Here is a 27,905-nt window from a genome sequence, read left to right on the forward strand (position 1 = left end):
ATTTTTCTTATATTTTCAGGAATACGGCTTCTCTGCGGCTGGCTTTTTCTCTTGCAGGCATTTAGCGGGCATTTTTTTAGGCAGGCATGTCATTTTTTGTATTTAGTGTCTGGGGGGTCTAAAAAGTGTACCTGTCAAGTTTCAGCTCTGTAGCATGTCCAGAACCCCTAAAAAACAGCATTTTTATTATATTTTCAGGAATATGGCTTCTCTGCGGCTGGCTTTTTTTCTTGCAGGCATTTAGCGGGCATTTTTTTAGGCAGGCATGTCATTTTTTGTATTCAGTGTCTGGGGGGTCTAAAAAGTGTACCTGTCAAGTTTCAGCTCTGTAGCATGTCCAGAACCCCTAAAAAACAGCATTTTTATTATATTTTCAGGAATATGGCTTCTCTGCGGCTAGCTTTTTTTCTTGCAGGCATTTAGCGGGCATTTTTTTAGGCAGGCATGTCATTTTTTGTATTTAGTGTCTGGGGGGTCTAAAAAGTGTACCTGTCAAGTTTCAGCTCTGTAGCATGTCCAGAACCCCTAAAAAACAGCATTTTTCTTATATTTTCAGGAATACGGCTTCTCTGCGGCTGGCTTTTTCTCTTGCAGGCATATATATCAGTGGTGGGCAGTGCACTGCAGTGGGTACAGTGCACTCTGTGGACCTGACACAGCACTCACTGCAATTATGACAGAGGAAAAAAAAAATATTTTTTAAAATGCCAGGTACTGTGCCTGTGCCACCCGAAATGAGTGTGGTGTGCACACAGTACAGTCTGTGGTAGGTCTGTGGCCTCTCACACACAGCGGGCAGGCAACTGCAGTGTACAATAGATATATATAGATATATATATAAAGAAAAAACTCTATTACCTTACCAGCCCTTAAAAGGGCTTTTGGGGACACTAGATAGATATAGATATATATATATAAGAAGAAACAACTCAATTACCAGCCCTTAAAAGGGCTTTTGGGGACGCTAGGTATATATATATATATATATATATATATAAAAAAAAAAAAAAACACAAATACCAGCCCTTAGAAGGGCTTTTTGGGGTGCTGATATTACAGCAGTAGTGGACCAAGAACACTGCAAGACCAGGAACACTGACTAACTGTCCCTAGCTTAACAGCAGCAGCAGCAGCAGCAGCAGCAGCAGCAGCAGCAGCAGCAGCAGCAGCTCTCTCCCTACTCTCACTACACACACTGCTTCAGAATGATCTAAGATGGATGCTGCCCTTGCTTATTTATAGGAGGTGGGAGGGTGTGGGAGGGAGGTACGCTGATTGGCTGGAAATGTGTCTGCTGACTGTAAAGTTCAGGGTCAAAGTTTGCCTCAATGATGTCTTATGGGGGGCGGACCGAACATCGCATATGTTCGCCGGCAGCGGCGAACGCGAACATGCTAAGTTCGCCGGGAACTGTTCGCCGGCGAACAGTTCTATACATCTCTAATGAACATCCCTTGTAATAGAAATAAGCAGGACAGGTCCTCTTTAATGTGAGATCGGGGGGCAGAAAGACCTCACACCTCACATTTACATTAAAAAGCAAAAATAAAAAAATAAATAAATAAAAGAAATGTCATTTTTTTATTTATGAAAAAAAAAATGGGCCCTTTAAGGCCGTTGGGAGGAAGTGACGTATGACGTTGCTCCGGTCCTCCAAGACCATGGAGTGGAGTGGGGGCCAGATTGCCCTCACTCGACTTCCTGCCTAGGAGGGGAAAGGACCGGATAGTTTTCCCCGCTACCGACAGCTCCGATAAGCGGGGAAAATGACCAGGAAGTGGTGGGAGGAGGGGGGGGGCACCTCTCCCGCCGCCCATAAAGGGGATCCCGCAGCGAATCTCCCGCTGGGACCACTTTTGTGTCAAAGTGGACCGCCCGCCATTTAAAAAAATACTGGGGTTGTGGCTGCTATCGGCTGCTATAACCCCGGTATTTAACATCAAATACCGACATAAAACTGCGGCGGGCGGTCATTAACCACCTCCCATCCGTGCTACAGCCGAAGTACGGCTGCAGCGCAGACTCACATTTTCGGGAGGCCATTTTTAAATGGCCTCCCAGAAACAGTCTCCCCGCGAGCGCGCATCGGGGAAAATCTGTGTCGGCCGTGTCCCTTAGACACAGCCAATCACAGATCGTGGTGAATGGCCAATCACAGCGGCCATTCACCACGTGATCGGACCGTCCAATGAGAGATGATCTCATATGTAAACACATGAGATCATCTCTCATCGCCGGCGCTCCTTCCTCACACAGAGACTGCAGTGTGAGGAAGGAGGAGAGCTGCCCAGCGCCGGGGACACAGAAGAATGTAATCAGGGCACCGATCACCAGTGCCCTGATTACTAGAGGTACACCAAACACACCTTCAATGCCCACAGTGCCCGCCATCAGTGCCCCCATCAGTGCACACAATCAGTGCCCATAGTGCTGCCAGTCAGTGCCCATCAGTGCCTGCTCATCTAGGCACTGATGAGCACTGACTGGCAGCACTATGGGCACTGAGTGTGGGCACTGATGGTGCTGCCCATCAGTGCTCATCAGTGCCACCCATCAGTGCTCATCAGTGCCACCCGCCAGTGCCCATCAGTGCCGTCCGCCAGTGCCCATCAGTGCCGTCCGCCAGTGCCCATCAGTGCCGCCCGCCAGTGCCCATCAGTGCCGCCCGTCAGTGCCCATCAGTGCCGCCTGTCAGTGCCACCTCTCGGTGCCCAGCAGTGCCACCTCTCAGTGCCCAGCAGTTCCGCCTATCAGTGCTCATCAGTGCGGCATATTAGTACCTCCTCATCAGTGCCACCTCATCAGTGCCCATAAGTGCCACCTCATCAGTGCCCATCAGTGCCGCCTCATCAGCGCACATCAGTGAAGGAGAAAAATGTATTTATTTTCAAAATTTACTCGCAGAAAATAAGTAAATTATTGTAAAAAATAAAAAACCCAGAGATGATTAAATACCACCAAAAGAAAGCTCTATTTGTGTGAAAAAAATGATAAAAATTTCATATGGGTACAGTGTAGCATGACCGCGCAATTGTCATTCAAAGTGTGACAGCGCTGAAAGCTAAAAATTGGTCTGGATGGGAAGGGGGTTTAAGTGCACAGAAGGCAAGTGGATAAGAGTCCAGCCCAAGGTCGTCATATTACGTCCTGGGTTTTCAGTGGAGATATCGGGGTGACGGGTGCAGCTGCAGGTATCAGATATCACATTTTTGTGCCGGCGATTCCTTGCACCATAAGAACAGTCATAGCGGCAGTTCACTCCGGTGCTTCTTCCGGCTCGCCCGTGCGATCGGCGAGCAACAGAAGGAATCCGCCAGCGGCCGAAGTTCACCATAGAGAATACTGAAGACTAGATGGTCTCCAGTCATCTCTATGACCTTCGGAGGCCCGGGTGTGACATTATGACGTCACGTGCACCCCGACATCTCAGTCTAACCTGCCTAGAGGAGAGACGTGGGGTCTTATAGACCCCATATCTCTCCATAAAGAGGACCTGTCATGCCTTATTTTCTATGTTTACATTCATTGAAATGAGAATAAAAGTAATAAAATAATAAATAAAATTTAATTTATAAAATAAAATAAAGAATAAAACAAATTTTAAAGTGCCCCCCTTCCCCACGTGCTCACGCGCAGAAGCGAGCGCATACGTAAGTCGCACCCACATATGTAAATGGTGTTCAAACCACACACGTTAGAGTGAGAACAATAATTCTAGCCGCCTCTGTACCTCTAAACTGGTAACATATAAATAATTTTAAAGTGTTGCCTATGGAGATTTTTAGTACCGAAGTTTGGCGCCATTCCACGAGCGTGCGCAATTTTTAAAGAATGACATGTTGGGTATCTATTTACTCGGTGTAAGATCATCTTTCACATTATACAAAAAAATCGGGCTAACTTTACTGGTTTTTTTTTTTTTTAATTCATGAAACTGTTATTTTTTTTTTTTTCCAAAAAAAAAGGGGTTTGAAAAATTGCTGCGTAATTACCGTGTGACATAAAAAGTTGCTGCCATTTTATACCCTGGGGTCTTTGCTAAAAAAAAAAAAAAAAAACATTTATAATGTTTGGGGGTTCTGAGTAATTTTCTAGCAAACAAATTATGATTTTTTTTTTTACACGTTGGAGAGGAGTGCCAGAATAGGCCCGGGATGGAAGTGGTTAAAGTATATATAAAACTTTGCCAACCAATTCAGTTTAAAAGAGAAATGAAAGGGAAAACATTTGTGTATAGAAAAAAAAAAACAATAAAACATAAACACTTTTTTCCCTTTTTTATAAGTGATCACATTCCCTCAGTTCTTGGCTGTATAAGGGCTGGGAAAGGAGAAACAGCAGCACACTGATCTTCCCAATAAATGGCTGTGCAAGGGATTGGGGCATGTCAGGACAGGAGGAGAGCAGGCTGAGTTCCCAGCATAGCTGGAGAACTGACCATGATGTGCTCTCCTGCTTAGTGTGGTCAGTTTTTTTTAATAGGAAAGCAGAGGGACTGGCAGAATCACCGGGGATTTCACATAAAGGAAGCAATACAAATAGAACTGGAGACTTTCTCATACAGTACACGGTACAGCCGCCACATATCAGGAATAAGAAATATTGGGGGTTACATATTCTATAATCCCTGAGCCTTGTCCTGGAAGGAAGGGACATTCGGCATCTAAGACTTGCTGAGCTTTGCAAGGAATGAAGGAATTCTGCACTATAGATCCATACAGGGTGACGTACCCCCGTATCTACGTGCTCAGCTACACATAGCACAGGGGAACTTGCTTCAGCATGTTCTAAAACATTCCACTTTTCTATCCGGCCCTAGACTCACAATTCTGACATTTTCCTGATTTATGGCAACATTCCTGCTTGTTAAACGGAAACAAAGTTTCATCATCTCTGAAATTTTTCGTAAAAAAAAAAAAAAAAAAAAACGGTATAGAACTCATGCACGGACAATGGTCTGGTATGGATTTCGGGGGGGGGGCTGCATGCTCGGATAATGGTCTGGTATGGATTTGGGGGGGCTGCATGTTCGGATAATGGTATGGCATGGATTTGGGGGGCTGCATGCTCGGATAATGGTCTGGTATGGATTTCGGGGGGGGGGGGGGGCTGCATGCTCAGATAATGATCTGGTGTGGATTTCGGGGAGGGCTGCATGCTCGGATAGTGGTCTGGTATGGATATTTCCGGGGGTGGGGCTGCATGCTCGGATGGTGGTCTGGTATGGATTTTGGGGGGGCTGCATGCTCAGATAATGGTCTTTTATGGATTTCGGGGGGGCTGCATGCTCGGATAATGGTCTGGTATGGATTTCAGGGGGGCTGCATGCTTGCATAATGGTCTGGTATGGATTTCGGGGGGAGGGGGGGGGGCTGCATGCTCGGATAATGGTCTGGTATGGATTTCGGGGGGCTGCATGCTCGGATAATGGTCTGGTATGGATTTCGGGGGGCTGCATGCTCGGATAATGGTCTGGTATGGATTTTGGGGAGGGGCTGCATGCTCGGATAATGGTCTGGTATGGATTTTGGGGAGGGGCTGCATGCTCGGATAATGGTCTGGTATGGATTTCGGAGGGGGGGCTGCATGCTCGGATAATGGTCTGGTATGGATTTCGAGGGGCTGCATGCTCGGATAATGGTCTGGTATGGATTTTGGGGAGGGGCTGCATGCTTGGATAATGGTCTGGTATGGATTTCAGGGGGGCTGCATGCTCAGATAATGGTCTAGTTTGGATTTCGGGGGGGGGGGGAGCATGCTGTTTTTTTTTTGCTGACAATGTTTTTTAATTTTACATTCAGCTGTCAGTGGGGAAATGATGAGTCATCCATTGGTAAGGACGTGGTGGCCGGCTTCCCAGCCCACTCCTTAACAACCAGCTAATCGGCTCCAAAAATTTGCATCTGAACCAAATCTAAATGGCAGCTGGAATGCGCACCGGACATGTGTGAACCTTTTCCATGGTGCCCAACCTACCCTCGGGGGACACATATGGTCCTTTGGTACTTGTTGCGTGGTCCTAGCAGCCTATTGTGGGAACATTGATTTGAAAAGGGACCTAACCACTTCCCCCCATAAGATGTAATATGACGTCCTGGACTTGAAGTGGTTGTACCCGGATGATGGGTGCAGCTACAGGCATCACCCTGGTATCTTTATTTTCATTCAGAGATTGACGCAATTCAGTGAGTCATGCTAGGGGCAGGTTAGCTGCTGGATTGCTTTTACAGGCAGCGGGAGGGGACATCCCCCCCTCCCCCACCCATCAGCGCCTTTCCTTGCTCTCCCGGTTGATCAGAGCACTGGGGATCCCATCCGGCGGCGGCACAGGGTTACCACAGATTTGGCTGAAGACCAAAAGGTGCCCAGCCTTCTCTATGATCATAAGTCTGCGCAGCCTATTGCATTAGAGTGTGCACCCCAAAGCTCAAACACACTGAAGCATAGTAAAATATATTTACTATGCTTCAGTTTGTGAATGAACACAGTAAGTGAGTGTATTCACTGTGTTCATTTAGAAAGGGAAGGGGCCGGTAAATGACATATTGACTAGCCCTTTCCCCCGCTCTCCATCCTGAAACATCCCTACAGCAGCCGAGTGGAGAGAAGAGGAGGGAAGCCAGCAGCACTGCAGGGGGGAAGGGGGGGGCAACATGGGGGGGGGAGCATGGGCAGTAAGGGGAGTCGGAAATGCACAGAGTGATTAGGGTGTGCCCAGGCACACCTGGCACATCCCCCTGGGCAAGCCTATGTCTATGATCCTGGGAAGCCAGAAGCGACGTCATGACGTCACTTCTGGCGCTGGCAGATGTAAAGGACCGCCATTGTAGAAGAGAGATTTGGGGTCTTATAGAAGGTATTGTTGTCAATCACAGTATCTAATTGCTCCAATAAACCTCCTTCTGAACATCAGAGTTTATTAGGATTACAGATGGAACCGCAGATGTGTAGGTCGATTATTCCCCCTGTGGCACACTTGTGCAGTCTACTTTCTCCACAGCAGGTGGCACTCTTCTACAGCAGCACTGCAGTTGGAAAAAAAAAGTCAAGAGGAACACGGATCATCGTGGAAGCTATCCCATTGGATGCTGCCGCCTCATGTGACTCTAGCAGCCATCTTGGGTCAAGCAGAGCCTTTAATTTATTTTTTTAAATATTTTTTTTTTTCACCAGAAAGGCAGTTTCCATATCAACAAGACAATAAGAGAGAAATAACGACATACCAGTATACATTATATAAGCACAACCAGCTTTTTAAGAGCCTGGATTCCAGGTTTGGCACACGTTTTGTAAGTTGGTAGAGTAGGGACAGGTACCCCGTCTGGTAAAGACACAATTCGTGTCAGGGGAAGGTTCCTAATGAGGCGTGAAAGCGTAGGGTTTGAAAAGTCTCTAGACATCTTCCTGTTTGAGCACAAGAAGGCCAGGCTGCATTCTGCCCCTCTCAACAGACATTGCCAGTTCAGCTGAGTCCTGCTCTCTACACACTGTTGGACCTGTGAGTGTTCCCAGCTGGGCTGCCTTCCCCGGGCTATCTGTGAACTGTCTTTGCATTATTTCAATACAAGTTCTTTCATCACACTGGGCCTGTGGGTGTTATTGCCGCCACACCACACTTGCACCCCACCTACACACTTGCAGCTTCAAATAGCCAAATTCCCATAAAATTACACCAATTCCTGTATGTTTTGCCATTGTATATGCAAAAGGGCCCGCTGGCCACAGAGGATTGGCAATCCCCTTTGTGGCTTTTTTCTTTGTCCCAATAGTTATGCTACCCTCCCAGGTCAGCCAATCTCAACCACAGTTCGGTGGAATATTAGCGTTCCTCCAGAAGGTATTAGAGGTCTGCAGGTATCGACAGCAGGGTTTGCTCTTGGATACGGAACTGGCTAAAAGGCCGTGTCCAAAGGGTGGTAATAAACAGCGCATACTCAGACTGGTCTGAGGTAGTAAGCGGGGTGCCCCAGGGCTCAGTCCTGGGACAAACCTTGTTCAATTTATTCATAAACAGCATTGAGGACGGGATCAGTAGTTCAATATCAGTTTTTGCAGATGACACAAAATTGGGCAGGGCAATAACTGCACAGCATGAAGCAGATATCCTACAGAATGACCTGGACAAAATAACGGAGTGGGCAACGACATGGCAAATGAGGTTTAACGTGGAGAAGTGTAAGGTTTTGCACTTGGGGACTAAAAACATAAAAACACAATACACGTTAGGAGGGGAACCCTTGGGGGAATCAAAAATGGAGAAGGATCTGGGAGTCTTGGTTGATGATAGATTAGGCAACAGCATTCAATGTCAAGCGGCAGCTGCCAAAGCCGGCAGATTATTAGCATGCATAAAGAAAGGGATGTATTCCAGAGATAAGACTATAATCCTTCCATTTTATAAAACTCTGGTCTGACCGCATCTGGAGTATTCTGTCCAGTTCTGGTCACCAGTCCTCAGAAGGGATGTGTTGGAGCTGGAGAGAGTCCAGAGAAGGGCAACTAAACTGATTAGGGGGTTGGAGGATCTTAATTTACGAAGAGCGTCTGCAATCGCTCGATTTATTTTCCCTGGAGAAGAGACACCTGAGAGGGGACATGATAGCAATTTATAAATATCTTAATGGGGATCTCAGCTTAGAAAAAAAGCTGTTCATTCGAAGGAATTGCATGAGGACTCGAGAACATACAATGCGATTAGAGGAGAAGCGTTTTAACCTCAGGCAACGTGGGGGGTTCTTTACTGTTAGGGCTACAAGATTGTGGAATTGTCTACCACAAGAGGTGGTTTCTGCGGGTAGTATGGTGACTTTCAAAAGACTCTTAGACTTACATCTCACGGATCAGGAGATTAAGGGCTATGTTAGATGATTACGGCCACACACACCTACACAGGTTGAACTGGATGGACTATTGTCTTTATTCAACCTCACCTACTATGTAACTATGTAAGGTTCCTTGGCCGTGGCTGATTGACCTCCCGTCTGATGGTGCCTACAAAGTTCTGGGACCAATGCCACTTGACAGAGCCAGCTGCAGGACACCATTGGTCTTTATAGCTGCCTGAAAGGCCGCTGTAAGGGAGGCATTTTACCACTGCCCCCTAAAGAATAGGTCTTAGCAAGGGTTCCCCAAGGCCCAAAACTTATTTTAAGATTACCTCTGGGGTATAAACATTGAAAAAAGGCTTCTTACAGGTATTGTTTTTTTAATAAACTATTCAACTGCCATTTCTTTTTTTCAGATCATCCGTGCGTTCTATAATGAGACGTACTCCCGTCGTTACGACAAGGAGATTTCTGAAGGCCTCCTGACATCACTCTGGTCCATCTCTGTGGCCATATTCTCCGTAGGTGGGATGGTGGGCTCCCTCTCCGTTGGGTACTTCGCCAACCGTTTTGGCAGGTAAGGATGCCGCATTCTCTTTCAAGGCTATAGTTTGAGGACAATCTACAGTCTTTTTTGGCCATATATGTAAAAAATGTAATAAATACTAAAACTGGAGAATATTCAGTATAAACTACACACAGCAGCGCTCAATATGCGTTACCATATTGCAAATCATATAGTCCTCATAAAACAGGTAAAAACAATCAAACAGTCTTTGTATAAAAGGCCACGAATTTTCAATAAAATGTTGGTACTTCCAGTGTTCAGTGTTCTGATCCAGTGTGCACCTTCACCACACCAAAAAGTGTTCCCCTTAGGAATGGACACTCACCAGAGTTAAAACGATCATACGCCTGTAAGCATTGGTTGCTTGCACCCTTGAAACTCAGGACCACCTCTGCTACCACCGAATGACCAATGTACTCGAGTATCCCCCAGGGACCAGACCGTACCAAAAAGAAATTGGAATAGGAGGCACAATAGTGTAATACTGTCTTAAAATTTTATTCAAACACCACACACTAAAGTAAACCCCCAAATCCAATCTGCTTACATTAGATAAATACGCAGCATCCACATCCGGTGTGACGACACCGGAAGTGAGTTCTACAGCGGAGGTCGCTGCGGTATGGGGCTAATAGCGAGTCTATAACAAAACACCGGGGGATTAACGTTTAAATAGTGGCATTATTAACCACTTGCCGACTGCCTAACGCCGATCTACGTCGGCAGTCAGCCCCTCACAGGCAAAGCTAGCTTGTGAGGGTCTAGGGAGCGAGCGCGCGCCGCCGGAGGCGCGCTCCTGCGCGGTCACGCACCCCCCCGCGCGTGTGACCGGCGGACCCGATGTCCGCCGGTCACTCTGCGATCGTCGGGGGAGAGGGAGAAAGTCAGGCGGCTTGTGTAAACAAAGCCATCTGTCATTCTCCCCGGTGTATGAAGGATGATCATACGGTTCTACTATATAGAACCGTTGATCACTGTTCATACATCTGAAGTCACAGCCAATCACAGTAGAAAGCACGCCCCTAGGGACACACACAGCCCCTCCCTCCCTCTCAAATAAAGTTAACCCCTTCACTACCAGTGTATTTTTACAGTAACAGTGCATATGTATAGCACTGATTACTGTAGAAATGTCACTGGTAACCCCAAAAGTGTCAAAAATGTCAGTCAAGGGTCCGATCTGTCCACCGCAATGTCGCAGTACCGCAAAAAAAAATCGCAGATCGCCGCCATTACGCGTTAAAAAAAAACAACAAAAATTACAAAAATCTTTCCCTTTGTTAGTAAACGCGATAACTTTTGCGCAAACCAATCAAAATACGCTTTTTGCAATTTTTTTTACCAAACATAGGTAGCATAAAACAAATTGGCCGAAAATGTTAAAAAATTTAGATTTTTACATTTTTTTGGGGGGGAATTTCATATAAAAAAATGTGAAAAATATTGTTGTTTTTGCAAAATTTACGCTCTTTTTTTGTTTATAGCGCATGATCAAAAAATTGCACAGGTGATCAAATACCACCAAAAGAAAGCTCTGTTTGTGGGAAAAAAAGGACGCCAAATTCATTGTTTCAAGGGTGCAAGCAACCAATGCTTACAGGCGTATGATCGTTTTAACTCTGGTGAGTGTCCATTCCTAAGGGGAACACTTTTTGGTGTGGTGAAGGTGCACACTGGATCAGAACATTGAACACTGGGAGTACCAACATTTTATTGAAAATTCGTGGCCTTTTATACAAAGATTGTTTGATTGTTTTTACCTGTTTTATGAGGACTATATGATTTGCAATATGGTAACGCATATTGAGCGCTGCCGTGTGTAGTTTATACTGAATATTCTCCAGTTTTAGTATTTATTACATTTTTTACATGAATCGTTTTATCTTTACAGTAGCTGCCATCAGAGAGCTTTTATGAGATTTTATGTATTGTAGTATTCAACTGAATGGTATACCCCTCATAATATCAAGCGCTGGGCGAGTGTTTGGAATCCTCTCCTTTTCAACCACTTTTATTTTTTGGCCGTATGATGTAAATTGTGGGCATATTTCTGCACCTGGGAGACACAGCTGCCATGTACACCCAATTGGATGGTATAGATCAGCCTTTCTCAACACAGAGGAACCCTTAAAATAATTTTCAGGTCTCGGGGAACCCCTGCTAAAAATGACGATTATTACAACTCATGATACATTAGTGTGATGGTCAGTGGGATGAATGCTCCTTACACTCGTGGACACTGGGAAGAATTACCTTCTTCCAGATAGCTAAAAAGATCATTGGTGTCAGGGGAAACTTATCTGAGAGGCAGAACTGCCCATTGCTCAAGGAACCCCCAGCAACCTCTGGAGGAACCTTAGGGTTCCACGGAACCCTGGTTGAGAAACACTGGTATAGATGGTACAGCCCCTTTTTAATCAACGACACCACCAAGCTTCTAATTCACTCCGTGGTTATCTCTCGCCTCGGCTACTAACTACTAACTGCAACTCCCTCCTCATTGGATTACCTTTACATAGGCTCCTCCCCCTTCAGTCCATAATGAATGCTGCAAGACTCATCCACCTTACCAACCGTTCAGTGTCCTCCACCCCCCTCTGCCAATCCCTTCACTGACCTCCATTCAGTGTCCTCCACCCCCCTCTGCCAATCCCTTCACTGACCTCCATTCAGTGTCCTCCACCCCCCTCTGCCAATCCCTTCACTGACCTCCATTCAGTGTCCTCCACCCCTCTCTGCCAATCCCTTCACTGACCTCCATTCAGTGTCCTCCACCCCCCTCTGCCAATCCCTTCACTGACCTCCATTCAGTGTCCTCCACCCCCCTCTGCCAATCCCTTCACTGACCTCCATTCAGTGTCCTCCACCCCTCTCTGCCAATCCCTTCACTGACCTCCATTCAGTGTCCTCCACCCCCCTCTGCCAATCCCATCACTGACCTCCATTCAGTGTCCTCCACCCCCCTCTGCCAATCCCTTCACTGACCTCCATTCAGTGTCCTCCACCCCTCTCTGCCAATCCCATCACTGACCTCCATTCAGTGTCCTCCACCCTTCTCTGCCAATCCCTTCACTGACCTCCATTCAGTGTCCTCCACCCCCCTCTGCCAATCCCTTCACTGACCTCCATTCAGTGTCCTCCACCCTTCTCTGCCAATCCCTTCACTGACCTCCATTCAGTGTCCTCCAACCCTCTCTGCCAATCCCTTCACTGACCTCCATTCAGTGTCCTCCAACCCCCTCTGCCAATCCCATCACTGACCTCCATTCAGTGTCCTCAACCTCTCTCTGCCAATCCCTTTACTGACCTCCATTCAGTGTCCTCCACCCCCCTCTGCCAATCCCATCACTGACCTCCATTCAGTGTCCTCAACCTCTCTCTGCCTATCCCTTCACTGACCTCCATTCAGTGTCCTCCATCCCTCTCTGCCAATCCCTTTACTGACCTCCATTCAGTGTCCTCAACCTCTCTCTGCCAATCCCTTCACTGACCTCCATTCAGTGTCCTCAACCTCTCTCTGCCAATCCCTTCACTGACCTCCATTCAGTGTCCTCCACCCTTCTCTGCCAATCCCTTCACTGACCTCCATTCAGTGTCCTCCACCCCTCTCTGCCAATCCCTTCCCTGGCTTCCTCTCACCCAACGAATAAAATTCAAAGTACCAACAATACTTTACAATGCCATCCACAACTCTGCCCCCAGCTTATCACTAACCTGATCTCAAAATATCAACCAAGCCGCTCTCTTCCATCCTCCCAAGACCTCCTGCTCTCTAGCTCCCTTGACACCTCCTCCCACGCTCACCTCCAGGATTTCTCCAGAGCTTCTCCCATTCTTTGGAACCCTCTACCACAATCTGTCCAACTGTCCCCTAATCTATCCATCTTTAGACGATCCCTGAAAACTCTTCTCTTTAAAGAAGTCTATCCGGCTACTTCTCCATCTGCTCATCCCCCACAGCTATTACCTTTTGTATCAATTGACCCTCCCTTTTAGATTGTAAGCTCTAACAAGCAGGGCCCTCTAAATCCTTTTGTACTAAATTGTATTGTAACTGTAATGTCTGCCTTCATTTTGTTAAGCGCTGCGCAAACTGTTGGCACTATATAAATCCTGTATAATAAAAAAATTATACTAGTAGCTGAATAGTAACGAATGGCTTAATGCCGCTATGCATGAGTTTATGCCACTACTTGCATAAACCCAAGCAAGCATTAAGCCATACTCTCCTGGATGCAGACCATCTTCAACCAGGGTTGTAGGCCAGTACCCGTGGGTGGATTACACAAGTAACAGCATAAACCCGCCTACCGCTCCTACAGCCATCCATTGCTATGGTCAGTTGTATGCAGTTAGCTGTGTATCCTGGGAAAGGAAATACACCCATATTTACGATATACAGCCCCATGTACGAGTGTGCATGAGGTCATGAAGCTCTTTGGATACACATATGGCCATAGCTCCCAACTGTCCCTGATTTGGAGGGACTGTCCCAGGTTTGGAGGGACTGTCCCGGATTTGGAGGGACTGTCCCAGGTTTGGAAGGACTGTCCCGGATTTGGAGGGACTGTCCAAGGTTTGGAGGGACTGTCCCGGATTTGGAGGGACTGTCCAAGGTTTGGAGGGACTGTCCCGGATTTGGAGGGACCGTCCCTAATTTGGAACAAAATCCCTCTGTCCCTCTTTCCTCCTCATCTGTCCCTCCTTTTGGTCTGATCTATATAGTTATATATAAAATGCACTTTTTATCTTTCAAAAAGTGTTCCCACCCAGTTCTAAACCTTTCATCCAATTTCTAAATTGCTGCATTTGTAAATTCCAGAAGCCAATATAAAAGAATAGTATTGGGGGAGGAAAAAAAGCACTTGTGGGTTTAACTAATTCATCTCCGGAAGGTTTTACCTCCTTAATGACCAGGCCATTTTTTTTTTGCGATACGGCACTGCGTTGATTTAACTGACTGTTGCGCGGTCATGCGACACTGTACCCAAATTAAATTTATGTTTTTTTTCCCCCCACAAATAATTTTTCTTTTGGTGGTATTTCATCACCTCTGCTTTTTTTTCTTTTTTGCGTTCTAAACAAAAAAAAAGGGACAATTTTGAAAAAAAAAATACAATATTTTTTACTTTCTGCTCTAAAACATTCCCAATAAAAAAAATTAAAAATCAAATTTTTTCTTTTTATCTAATCTCATTTTTTTATTTTTATTTTTATTATAAACAAAAAAAGAGCGACAATTTTGAAAAAATAAATATTTTTCTATTAAAACATTCCCAATTAAAAATTCTAAAAATCAAATTTGTTCATCAATTTAGGCCAATATGTATTCTGCTACATATTTTTGGTAAAAAAAAAAAATCCTAATAAGTGTATCTTGATTGTTATAGCGTCTACAAACTATGAGATAGATTTGTGAACTTTTTATTTTTATTTTTTTATTGTTGTTATTAGTAATGGCGACGATCAGCGATTTTTTTTTTTAGCAGGACTGATCTAACAAATCTTAAGCTAAGTGACACTTTTTGAGGACCAGTGTCACCAATACAGTGAAAAAAAAATGCACTGTTACTGTATAAATGACACTGGAAGGGAAGGGCTTAACACTAGGGGTGATCAAGGGGTTAAGTGTGCTCCTAGGGAGTGCTTTCTAACTGTGTGGGGGGATGGATGTGCTTAGCTGAAACACAAGATCTGTCTCTGCCTCTGTGACAGAACAGCCGTCTGCCTTGTTTACATAGGCAGACCGCCGTTCTGTCATTCCCCTGCAGGATCATGGGTGGCCGGCGGCCGCCGGACCTGCTGATTGGCTTCCACTGTATCTGATCACCCGCGGGAGCCAATCTCCACCCAAAAGGGGAAGTTATACTTGAAGGACTCGCCCCCGCTCCTCTTGAGGAGCGGGGGGGGGGGGTTACCTGATTTTGACAGGTACCTGATCCCACTTCCATTCCTCCCTCCACTCTGCAGGACTATCGGCGGGTCCCGGTGCCTATTGCAGCCGCCCTCCTGCTGTGATTGGATGCAGCGGGAGCCAATCAGCAGGTCCGGCTGTAAACAATGCAGACTGTCATTTTGTCACAGAGGAGAGATCTTGTGTTCCAGTCAGTCCATCTCCCACACAGTTAGAAAGCACTCCCAGGAACACAGTTAACCCTTTGATCGCCCCTGGTGTTTTTTGTCAATTATACAGTGACAGTGCATTTTTTTTACCACTGATCACTGTATTGGTGTCACTGGTCCCCAAAAAGTGTCACTTAGTGTCAGATTTGTCCGGCGCAATCGCTGATCGCCGCCATTACTAGTAAAAACTATAAAAAAAATAAAAAGTCCATAAATGTATTTATTTATTTAGGAACACCGATCTCTGTGTTCATGCAGCAAGACCACCCCCCCCCCCTCACATTTAGAAAACGTGTAAGGTTCTGGCACTCTCAGTGCCTCCTATCACATTATTTCCGGGTGATTTCCATCTACCTAGATAAAAGAAACACATATAGGTGTGTTTCCCTTTAAGACTGATGCTGTCATCACTCAGCACCGGACTAGATGGCTATTTAAATCGCCGGTTCTCACTCACATGTGTTCGTTCAAACACCCTTACCTGGATGCTAACTTGGCTTGAAGCTTTCATGCTTGCAAGCATACCTCGCTGACGGAACCTCGCTGCGCTGATCCCTGTATCCCGCTTCTGGATCATCCGCTCCTCCTGAACCAACCTTCGGCTGTATTGCTATTAGTGCTAAGTACCCCGCAGGGGAACCCTCTATAAAATTATACTAAGCTTACACTATCTAGCTCTGCATAGTAAAGCCTATTTATCACATCTGCATATCTAGATTGCTAGCTCTTAAGACTACTGCTACTTATTCCTGCACTGGGTTGATCTCTCTTGTATGTCCACCTGCTACTCTGTCATCTGCTACCATACATGATTGCTAAACCTACCTGCATCTATCTGCTACTGTCTTACCTTCAAGTGTCTGTCACCTACCACCTCCACTCAACCCGTCTCTTAAATCTTCATCACTGTGTTACTACATACATAAAGTCACTCTAGGAACCAGCTTGTTGAGTGTGTGTATTTACTAGCTGAATTAAGACCTTCCACACATGATGAGTCATTGAGGTTGGGAATGGTATCTCAGCATCTCTCTTACATGACTACTGAAGTGGAATATTTCTGCAGCTGAAAATCCACACCATACATGAAACGCAGGAGCGTTACAAAACGCCCCCTAGGGACACATTTAACCCTTTCATCGATCCTGGTGTTAACCCCTTCCCTGCCAGTGTCATTATTACAGTGATCAAATACCACCGAAAGAAAGTTCTATGATTTGTGAGAAAAAAAGGACATCCAATGTAAGAGCTTACTTCTACACTGACCAGCAATGTAAGAGGGAACTTTTCAATGGACCACCAACGTAAGAGTGTTCTTCTCTACAGCCTCTAGTGCAGGTGTTGAGTTCAAATGTTAAGTTTGAGCCTTGAAATAACGGACATCTACGCCAATCAGGTTTGCATTCGTCTCCATATGTTTACTCAGAATATACGCCATACAGCGGCCGTACAACGGTTTACATCATCCTTCAATGGATGTGTGACCCAGATTACATTTTGGTTACAGCTTTTATAGTACATAAATGGGCACAAGCCCAAGTTACAGATTACACAAGGTTTCACAAGATTTCACAATACAGTCTAGGCGGATGACAATACATTCCTTGTGGAAAATCCCAATTACACATCGGGTCATCTTGACCCAGCAAGGGCATAGTGACAGGTTAGTCTGACAATTAAAAAAGATTGAATATGTTAGGGAAAAAAACATTTTACGGTAATAAGGGCTTATTTTCATAAACATCTCTTTCCGGGAACTTTATCATTTTTGGCAGAACATTTCATATCCTCTGGGACAACGTGAGACACAGTATTTAAAACATACTAACTAGAATTCTAAGCATTAAGAAGAATATATTTTTTTATTATATTAAAGGGGACTCTTTGACTATATAACGATATGCTCTTCATATATTTTCATATCTTGACACAGGGGTGTCAAACTCAGTTTCAGGCCACATCAGCATTATGGTTGCCCTCAAAGGGTCGGTGAATGTGGCCAAATTGCACAGTGGGAGGATCTTAAAGGGGCAATAAATACCAGGAGTTTGTTCTGTGCACTATGATGCACTATGTACACAGTGCAGGGCTCAAGACCACGCTATGTACAGTGCAGTTTCAGGGATGCGCTACTTACAGAATGCAGAGTTCAGAGGTGCGCTGTGTATGGAGTGCAAAGTTGAGGAGTGTGTTACATACAGAATGCAGGGATTAGGAGTGTGTTACATACAGAGTGCAGAGTTGAGCAGTGCGTTACATACAGAATGCAGGGATTAGGAGTGTGTTACATACAGAGTGCAGAGTTGAGGAGTGTGTTACATACAGAATGCAGGGATTAGGAGTGTGTTACATCCAGAATGCAGGGTTGAGGAGTGTGTTACATACAGAGTGCAGGGTTGAGCAGTGTGTTACATACAGAGTGCAGGGTTGAGCACTACGTTACATACAGAGTGTAGGGTTGAGCAGTGCATTACATACAGAGTGCAGGGTTGAGGAGTGTGTTACATACAGAGTGCAGGGTTGAGCAGTACGTTACATACAGAGTGCAGGGTAGAGGAGTGTGTTACATACAGAGTGCAGGGTTGAGCAGTGAGTTACATACAGAGTGCAAGGTTGAGGAGTGTGTTACATACCGAATGCAGGGATTAGGAGTGCGTTACATACAGAGTGCAGGGTTGAGCAGTGTGTTACATACAGAGTGCAGGGTTGAGGAGTGTGTTACATACAGAGTGCCGAGTTGAGCAGTGCGTTATATACAGAGTGCAGGGTTGAGGAGTGTGTTACATACAGAATGCAGGGATTAGGAGTATGTTACATACAGAGTGCAGGGTTGAGGATTGTGTTACATACAGAGTGCAGGGTTGAGCAGTGCGTTACATACAGAGTGCAGGGTTGAGGAGTGTGTTACATACAGAGTGTAGGGTTGAGCAGTGCATTACATACAGAGTGCAGGGTTGAGGAGTGTGTTACATACAGAGTGTAGGGTTGAGCAGTGCGTTACATACAGAGTGCAGGGTTGAGGAGTGTGTTACATACAGAATGCAGGGATTAGGAGTGTGTTACATACAGAGTGCAGGGTTGAGCAGTGTGTTACATACAGAGTGCAGGGTCGTGGAGTGCGTTACATACAGAGTGTAGGGTTAAGCAGTGCGTTACATACAGAGTGCAGGGTTGAGGAGTGTGTTACATGCAGAATGCAGGGATTAGGAGTGTGTTACATACAGAGTGCAGGGTTGAGGAGTGTGTTACATGCAGAGTGCAGGGTTGAGCAGTGCGTTACATACAGAGTGCAAGGTTGAGGAGTGTGTTTCATACAGAATGCAGGGATTAGGAGTGTGTTACATACAGAGTGCAGGGTTGAGCAGTGTGTTACATACAGAGTGCAGGGTTGAGGAGTGTGTTACATACAGAGTGTAGGGTTGAGCAGTGCGTTACATACAGAGTGCAGGGTTGAGGAGTGCGTTACATACAAAGTGCAGGGTTGAGGAGTGTGTTACATATAGGGTTGAGCGGACACCTAGATGTCCGTGTTCGACGGGTTCGGCCGAACTTTAAAAAAAAGTCTGGGTCCGTGTCCCAGACTTTTACCGAACTTTTCCCGGACACCGAACCCCATTAAAGTCAATGGGGACCCGAACTTTAAGGCACTAAAATGGCTCTAAAACACCAAAGGAAAGGGCTAGAGTGCTGCAAATGGCAGCAAAACGTAATTAAGAGCATGGCAATTGCTCTGCAAACAAATGTGGATAGGGAAATAACTTAAAACAACAAAAAAAAACAGAAAAATAAAACAATGTTCTTCTTCATCTCTGAAGGACGAGGCCCATATGGAGTAGGAGGGAGGTTGAGGTGGTGGTGGATGTGGCGGTGTCATAGGCGTGCGCACAGGGTGTGCCGGGTGTGCCTGGGCACACCCTAATCACCTAGGGCACATTAGCATTATCGCTCAGTTTGCCAGTGAGGAGATGGGAAAGATCTCCCTCGGACCTGCTCTGCTCTATTTCTCTTTGCCAGCAGGGAGAGTAATGTATCGGGGCCATGTACCTGTAGGCAAACACATGCATGTGTATTTCAACTTTGGGGTGCACACCTTAATGCAATAGGCTGCGCACACCTATGGGCGGTGTAGGTGGAAGCGGCGGTGGAGGAGGACCAGGGCCGGATTAAGAGCATCATGGGCTTGGTGCTGAGGATTTTGAAGGGCCTTAAGGGCCGTGCCTTGGCATGCACCCAGAGGAGGAAGGGTGCAGCCATGCATGCCTAATTCAACATGGGATGCTGTCTCTGAAGCCCATAAACACATCCATGCATCGGCAACTGTCCCTCCTTGTCCGGCCTTCGCGCTGTGTGGGGAGGGTCTGAGGGTGCTGCCTGGGGAAGCGAGCATAGAAGCCAGACTTCTGTGTTTACAAGTGACAGAAGAGCGGTAACAGTGAATATGGCCAACCCGGGCCTATATAAAAGGTAGGGGCCTGGAGCTGCAGCTCCAATAGCCCCTACGTTAATCTGGCCCTGAGGAGGAGGACGAGGTAGCCAACACTGCTTCTTTTCACAAATTTTAAATGAGGGTACACCCCAAAAGAGTGAGAAAGAGCAAAAATGGAACAATGGGTGGGTAAGGTCGGTATCCATTGCTATTCTGCATAAGGTACGGAAAAGTCCCGTGGGATCCATGCCTGGTTCATTTTAATGAACGTGAGCTTGTCCACATTGTCTCTGGACAGGCGGCTGCGCTTGTCTGTTATAATGCCCCCAGCCGTGCTAAATACCCGTTCAGATAATACACTGGCTGCAGGGCACGCCAGCACCTCCAAGGCGTAAAGGGCAAGCTCAGGCCATGTGCCCAATTTGGAGACCCAGAAGTTGAAGGGGGCAGACCCCTCATTCACTACATGTAGGCGTGTGCACACATACTGCTCCACCATGTTGGTAAAATGCTGCCTCCTGCTAAGACGTTCCATCTGAGCTGCTGGTGCTGCTGTTTGTTGTGGCGTGCTGACAAAGCTTTTCCACATTTCGGCCATGCTAACCCTGCCTTCTGAGGTGCTGGCGGTGCCCTGGTTGCGTTGGCGACCTCCTCCTCCTCCTCCTCCTCCTCTGCCTTGTGCTTCCACTGCGGCCCCGCTGTCAGATGGGAATGCCAGCAGCATGGCGTCTACCAGCGTGCGCTTGTACTCGCGCATCTTGCGATCGCGCTCCAGTGAGTGAATTAAGGACGGTACGTTGTCCTTGTAACGGGGATCCAACAACGTGGCCACCCAGTAATCAGCACAAGTTAGAATGTGGGCAACTCGGCGGTCGTTGTGGAGACACTGCAGCATGTAATCGCTCATGTGTGCCAGGCTGCCCAGAGGCAACGAAAGGCTGTCCTCTGTGGGAGGTGTATCGTCCGTGTCCTCTGTATCCCCCCAGCCACACACCAGTGATGGCCATGAGCTGGCCTGGGTGCCACCCTGCTGTGAACATGGTTCCATCTCCTCCTCCAGCTCCTCCTCCAGCTCCTCCTCCTCCTCATCCTCCAGAACTGTGCCCCTGCTGGACAATTGTGTCCCTGGCGTTTGTGTGTGCAGGAACCCACCCTCGGAGACCCTTGCGAATGACTGCCCTGAAAGCCTTGGAAATGTTACCTCTTCATCCTCCTCCTCCTCCTCATCCTGTGCCACATCCTCTTCCATCATCGCCCGAATTGTTTTTTCAAGGAGGCATAGAAGTGGGATAGTTAAGCTGAGAACGGCGTCATTGCCACTGGCCATGTTGGTGGAGTACTCAAAACAGCGCAACAAGGCACACAGGTCTCGCATGGAGGCCCAGTTATTGGTGGTGAAGTGGTGCTGTTCCGCAGAGCGACTCACGCGTGCGTGCTGCAGCTGAAACTCCACTATGGCCTGCTGCTGCTCGCACAGTCTTTGCAGCATGTGCAAGGTGGAGTTCCACCTTGTGGGCACGTCACATATGAGGCGGTGAGCGGGAAGGCCGAAGTTACGCTGCAGCGCTGCCAGGCGAGCAGCAGCAGGGTGAGAACGCCGAAAGTGCGCACAAACGGCCCGCAGCAGCTCTGACATATCGGGGTAGTTTTTAAGGAACCTCTGCACCACCAAATTCAGCACATGCGCCAGGCAAGGGATGTGCGTCAAACCGGCTAGGCCCAGAGCTGCTATGAGATTTCGCCCAGGCCGGGCTTGAGGCTCGCTGGCAGCAACCACTCATTTGTCTGCTGTTCCTTGCTCCTCCACAACTCCTGCGCGGTGTGTGGTTTGTCCCCCAAACAGGCAAGTTGTAAAACTGCCTGCTGTCGTTTACCCCTGGCTGTGCTGAAGTTGGTGGTGAAGGTGTTACGCTGTCCGGATGAGGAGGCGGTAGAGGATGAGGAAGCGGAGTAGGAGGAGTTAGGAACAGGAGGCAAACTGAAGCGCCCTGCAATCCTCGGTGGTGGAAGGACATGCGCCAAATTGCTATCCGCCTCAGGCCCATCCGCCACTGCATTTACCCAGTGTGCCGTTAGGGAGATATAACGCCCCTGACCGTGCTTACTGGTCCACGTATCGGTAGTTAGGTGGACCTTGGCACAGATGGCGTTGCGCAGTGCACACCTGATTTTTTCCCCCACTTGGTTGTGCAGGGAAGGGATGGCTTGCCTGGAAAAGTAGTGGCGGCTGGGCACGACGTACTGTGGGACAGCCACCGACATAAGGTTTTTAAAACTGTGCGTCTCCACCAGACGGAATGACAGCATTTCAAAGGCCAATAATTTTGAAATGCTGGCATTCAGGGCCAGGGATCGCGGGTGGGTAGGGGGGTACTTCCTCTTCCTCTCAAGTGTTTGGGAGATGGAAAGCTGAAAGCTTCCACGGGACATTGTGGAGATGGTTGGTGACCCAGGTGGTGGTGTTGCTGACAGATCCTCTGTTTGCGGGGTGGCAGGTGCCGGTATCACTACAGATGTGGCTGGAGCGGCCGAGACTGCAGCAGAAGAGGAAGCAGGATGAGCCAGAGACGTTTCTTGGTTTTGAAGGTGTGTACTCCACTGCAGCTCGTGCTTTGCACTTAGATGCCTGATCATGCAGGTTGTGCTCAGGTTGAGAAGGTTTATGCCTCGCTTCAAGCTCTGATTGCACAGGGTGCAAACCACTCGTGTCCTGTCATCAGCACATTTTCTAAAGAACTTCCACGCTAGAGAACTCCTTTGAGCTGACTTTGGTGCGCTCGTTCCCTTGCTGCGTTGGGCAGTAGCGGGCGTAGTGTCTAGGGCACGGCCGCTCCGCTTCTGCACCCTGCTCCCTCTTCTGCTGTGCTGGTGGCTCTGTGCGACCACCGCCTCTTCCTCCAAACTACTCAGGTCACCTGCATGACGTTCATTCCATGTGGGGTCGAGGACCTCATCGTCCTCCACATCATCTTCCACCCAGTCTTCACCCCTGCCCTCCTTGTCGGTCTCCACAATGCTGAACGCCGCAGCAGTTGGCACCTGCGTTTCGTCATCATCGGAGATGTGCTGCGATGGTCCTTGCATGTACTCATCTTGAGAAATAAGTGGTTGGGCATCGCTGCACTCAATCTCTTCCACTTCTGGGGCAGGGCTAGGTGGATGGCCCTGGGAAACCCTGACAGAGTCATCAAAAAGAAGAAGAGACTGCTGTATGGCTTGGGGCTCAGACTGCTTGCCTGATTTGCAAGGGGGTGAGGTGAAAGACTGTTGGACATCGGCTGCAGGTGCCAACTGTGACCTTTCTGCAGTAGACTGGGTGGGAGACAATGTGAAGGAACTGGAGGCACTGTCAGCAGCAAACCAATCTACTATCGCCTCTACGTGTTCTGGCCTTATCACTTCTAGAGGCGTATGATGCCCTACCAAATACTGATGCAGGTTCTGTCACCTACTCACCTTTGAGGAAGGTGTTTCACTTGTGCGTGTAGCTGGCACAGATCGACCACGTCCTCTCCTTGCAACAGGAGCTCTACCAGCAGCACCACGACCCAGGCCACGGCCCTTATTTGACGGTCTCCTCATATTTCTGTAATTTAAGATCTTGCCCTAGAAAGGTTTTTATTGAATTGCGGAATAGGAAATATGATCCAAAAAAGTGTATGTATCTCACACGTACACAACCACACTAGGCCCCAATTACTATTGTTTCTACCCCTAAAAGGATGGATGAGGAGTAGGAGGAGGAGTATGGAACAGACAGCACCCTCAAATCTTCAGAAGTATGAGATGAACCCCAAAAACTTGGAAAGGTGGATCTCACACGTACCGACACAGACTATCCCGCAATTCAATTGATCCTCAAAGGTTTTTATTGAATAGCGGAATAGGAAATATGATCAAAAAAAAAGTGTATGTATCTCACACGTACACCACCACACTAGGCCCCAATTACTATTGTTTGTACCCCTAAAAGGATGGTTGAGGAGTAGGAGGAGGAGTATGGAACAGGCAGCACCCTCAAATCTTCAGAAGTATGAGATGAACCTCAAAAACTTGGAAAGGTGGATCTCACACGTACCGACACAGACTATCACGCAATTTAATTGATCCCCAAAGGTTTTAATTGAATAGCGGAATAGAAAATATGATCAAAAAGAAAGTGTATGTATCTCACACGTACACCACCACACTAGGCCCCAATTACTATTGTTTGTACCCCTAAAAGGATGGATGAGGAGTAGGAGGAGGAGTATGGAACAGGCAGCACCCTCAAATCTTCAGAAGTATGAGATTGTGTTCACTGTACCCCACAAAGATTGTGTTCACTGCACCCCACAAAGATTGTGTTCACTGCACCCTAAAAGGATTTTGTTCACTGCACCCCAAAAAGGATGTTGTTCACTGCACCCCAAAAAGGATGTTGTTCACTGCACCCCAAAAAGGATTTTGTTCACTGCACCCCACAAAGGATTTCGTTCACTGCACCCCAAAAAGATTGTGTTCACTGCACCCCACAAAGGATTTCGTTCACTGCACCCCAAAAAGATTGTGTTCACTGCACCCCAAAAAGTATTTTGTTCACTGCACCCCACAAAGATTGTGTTCACTGCACCCTAAAAGGATTTTGTTCACTGCACCCCAAAAAGATTGTGTTCACTGTACCCCCCAAAGATTGTGTTCACTGCACCCCACAAAGATTCTGTTCACTGTACCCCACAAAGATTGTGTTCACTGCACCCTAAAAGGATGTTGTTCACTGCACCCCACAAAGATTGTGTTCACTGCACCCTAAAAGGATGTTGTTCACTGCACCCCACAAAGATTGTGTTCACTGCACCCTAAAAGGATGTGGTTCACTGCACCCCAAAAAGGATGTTGTTCACTGCACCCCAAAAAGATTGTGTTCACTGCACCCCACAAAGGATTTTGTTCACTGCACCCCAAAAAGATTGTGTTCACTGCACCCCAAAAAGGATGTTCACTACACCCCAAAAAGGATGTTGTTCACTGCACCCCAAAAAGGATTTTGTTCACTGCACCCCACAAAGATTGTGTTCACTGCACCCCACAAAGGATTTTGTTCACTGCACCCCTAAAAGATTGTGTTCACTGCACCCCAAAAAGGATGTTGTTCACTGCACCCCAAAAAGGATTTTGTTCACTGCACCCCAAAAAGATTGTGTTCACTGCACCCCACAAAGATTGTGTTCACTGCACCCCACAAAGGATTTTGTTCACTGCACCCCAAAAAGATTGTGTTCACTGCACCCCAAAAAGGATGTTGTTCACTGCACCCCAAAAAGGATGTTGTTCACTGCACCCCAAAAAGATTGTGTTCACTGCACCCTAAAAGGATGTTGTTCACTGCACCCCACAAAGATTGTGTTCACTGCACCCTAAAAGGATGTTGTTCACTGCACCCCAAAAAGATTGTGTTCACTGCAACTCACACACAGAAAAATGGATGTGGATCACTGACACCTGCCTATCTCCTATCCCACACTACACAGCAATATCGATTGTAGTTTGTAGAACACAGTTTCCCTAAAATTCAGCAGCAGCCTCTCCCTAACAGGATTGAGAAGAGATCGTAGATCAGGATTGAGTGCAGACCCCACCCCCCACACAGCAATATCGATTGTAGTTTGTAGAAGACACTGACCCTATAATTCAGCAGACTCTATCCCTAAAATGCCTACAACTCGCCCTGCCTAAACACTCCGACCTGTCCCTCAATTCTATCCGGACACCAATTCGTTTTTCCTGCCTGTCTTTCCCTAATCAGCAGCCAGCACGTTGATGTGTGCTCTGTCCCTGATCTAAGCAGCAGAATGAAGCCGCTGCGGCTGCCTGGAACTTATAAAGACTTGGTCACATGCTTCAGACGGCCAATCACAGCTACTGAGACATTTGCAGGCATGGCTGGGATGGCTTAAGGCACACCAGTTAAACGATTGTTGATTGGCTGTTGAAAGCCCGCCATGAAAAGAGCGCCAAAGCATGCAAAACCCGGAAATAAAACGACCGAACACGGATTTTTACCCGAACATACAGTAAAGTGTCCGTGTCCGTGTTCGGGTACAAAAAAATGTACGAACACGAATAATACAGTCCGTATTCGCTCAACACTAGTTACATACAGAATGCAGGGATTAGGAGTATGTTACATACATAGTGCATGGTTGAGGATTGTGTTACATACAGAGTGCAGGGTTGAGCAGTGTGTTACACACAGAGTGCAGGGTTGAGGAGTGTGTTGCATACAGAGTGTAGAGTTGAGCAGTGCGTTACATACAGAGTGCAGGGTTGAGGAGTGTGTTACATACAGAGTGCAGGGTTGAGGAGTGTGTTACATACAGAGTGCAGGGTTGAGCAGTGCGTTACATACAGAGTGCAGGGTTGAGGAGTGTGTTACATACAGAGTGCAGGGTTGAGCAGTGCGTTACATACAGAGTGCAGGGTTGAGGAGTGTGTTACATACAGAGTGCAGGGTTGAGCAGTGCGTTACATACAGAGTGCAAGGTTGAGGAGTGTGTTACATACCTAATGCAGGGATTAGGAGTGTGTTACATACAGAGTGCAGGGTTGAGGAGTGTGTTACATACAGAGTGCAGGGTTGAGGAGTGTGTTACATACAGAATGCAGGGATTAGGAGTATGTTACATACAGAGTGCAGGGTTGAGGATTGTGTTACATACAGAGTGCAGGGTTGAGCAGTGCGTTACATACAGAGTGCAGGGTTGAGGAGTGTGTTACATACAGAGTGTAGGGTTGAGCAGTGCGTAACATACAGAGTGCAGGGTTGAGGAGTGTGTTACATACGGAATGCAGGGATTAGGAGTGTGTTACATACAGAGTGCAGTGTTGAGGAGTGTGTTACATACAGAGTGCAGGGTTGAGCAGTGCGTTACATACAGAGTGCAAGGTTGAGGAGTGTGTTACATACAGAATGCAGGGATTAGGAGTATGTTACATACAGAGTGCAGGGTTGAGGATTGCGTTACATACAGAGTGCAGGGTTGAGCAGTGCGTTACATACAGAGTGCAGGGTTGAGGAGTGCGTTACATACAGAGTGCAGGGTTGAGCAGTGCTTTACATACAGAGTGCAGGGTTGAGGAGTGTGTTACATACAGAGTGCAGGGTTGAGGAGTGTGTTACATACAGAGTGCAGGGATTAGGAGTGTGTTACATACAGAGTGCAGGGTTGAGGAGTGTGTTACATAAAGAGTGCAGGGTTGATCAGTGCGTTACATACAGAGTGCAGTGTTGAGGAGTGTGTTACATACAGAGTGCAGGGTTGAGGAGTGTGTTACATACAGAATGAAGGGATTAGGAGTGTGTTACATACAGAGTGCAGGGTTGAGGAGTGTGTTACATACAGAGTGCAGGGTTGAGCAGTGCGTTACATACAGAGTGCAGGGTTGAGGAGTGCGTTACATACAGAATGCAGGGATTAGGAGTGTGTTACATACAGAGTGCAGGGTTGAGGAGTGTGTTACATACAGAGTGCAGGGTTGAGCAGTGCGTTACATACAGAGTGCAGGGTTGAGGAGTGTGTTACATACAGGGTGTAGGGTTGAGCAGTGCGTTACATACAGAGTGCAGGGATTAGGAGTGTGTTAAATACAGAGTGCAGGGTTGAGGAGTGCGTTACATACAGAGTGCAGGGATTAGGAGTGTGTTAAATACAGAGTGCAGGGTTGAGGAGTGCGTTACATACAGAATGCAGGGATTAGGAGTGTGTTACATACAGAGTGCAGGGTTGAGCAGTGCGTTACTTACAGAGTGCAGGGTTGAGGAGTGTGTTACATACAGAGTGCAGGGTTTAGGGGTGTGCAGGGTTCAGCTCTCTCTTTTACAAGCTATCCACAACTTACTTCCGCCCCTCCTCGGCTCTGACCTCTGCACCACTCTTCCTTATCCCCCACCTCTGCACACATCTCCCTCCACAGCCCTCATCTC

At 47.1% G+C, this 27,905-nt stretch overlaps 1 protein-coding gene across 1 annotated transcript in view; it reads left to right on the forward strand.

The window, feature by feature from the left end:
- The window catches only part of LOC309562588 (solute carrier family 2, facilitated glucose transporter member 3-like), a 73,812-nt gene that overhangs the window by 14,879 nt on the left and 31,028 nt on the right, over positions 1–27,905 (forward strand). The window contains exon 3 of the mRNA XM_082266839.1: positions 9,242–9,402. Within this exon, the coding sequence (XP_082122965.1) occupies positions 9,242–9,402 (161 nt within the window). The remainder of the gene's footprint in view (positions 1–9,241; positions 9,403–27,905) is intronic.

This window comes from Pelophylax lessonae, assembly GCF_965119305.1.
Source record: "Pelophylax lessonae genome assembly, chromosome: 9".
Classification (NCBI taxonomy): domain Eukaryota; kingdom Metazoa; phylum Chordata; class Amphibia; order Anura; family Ranidae; genus Pelophylax; species Pelophylax lessonae.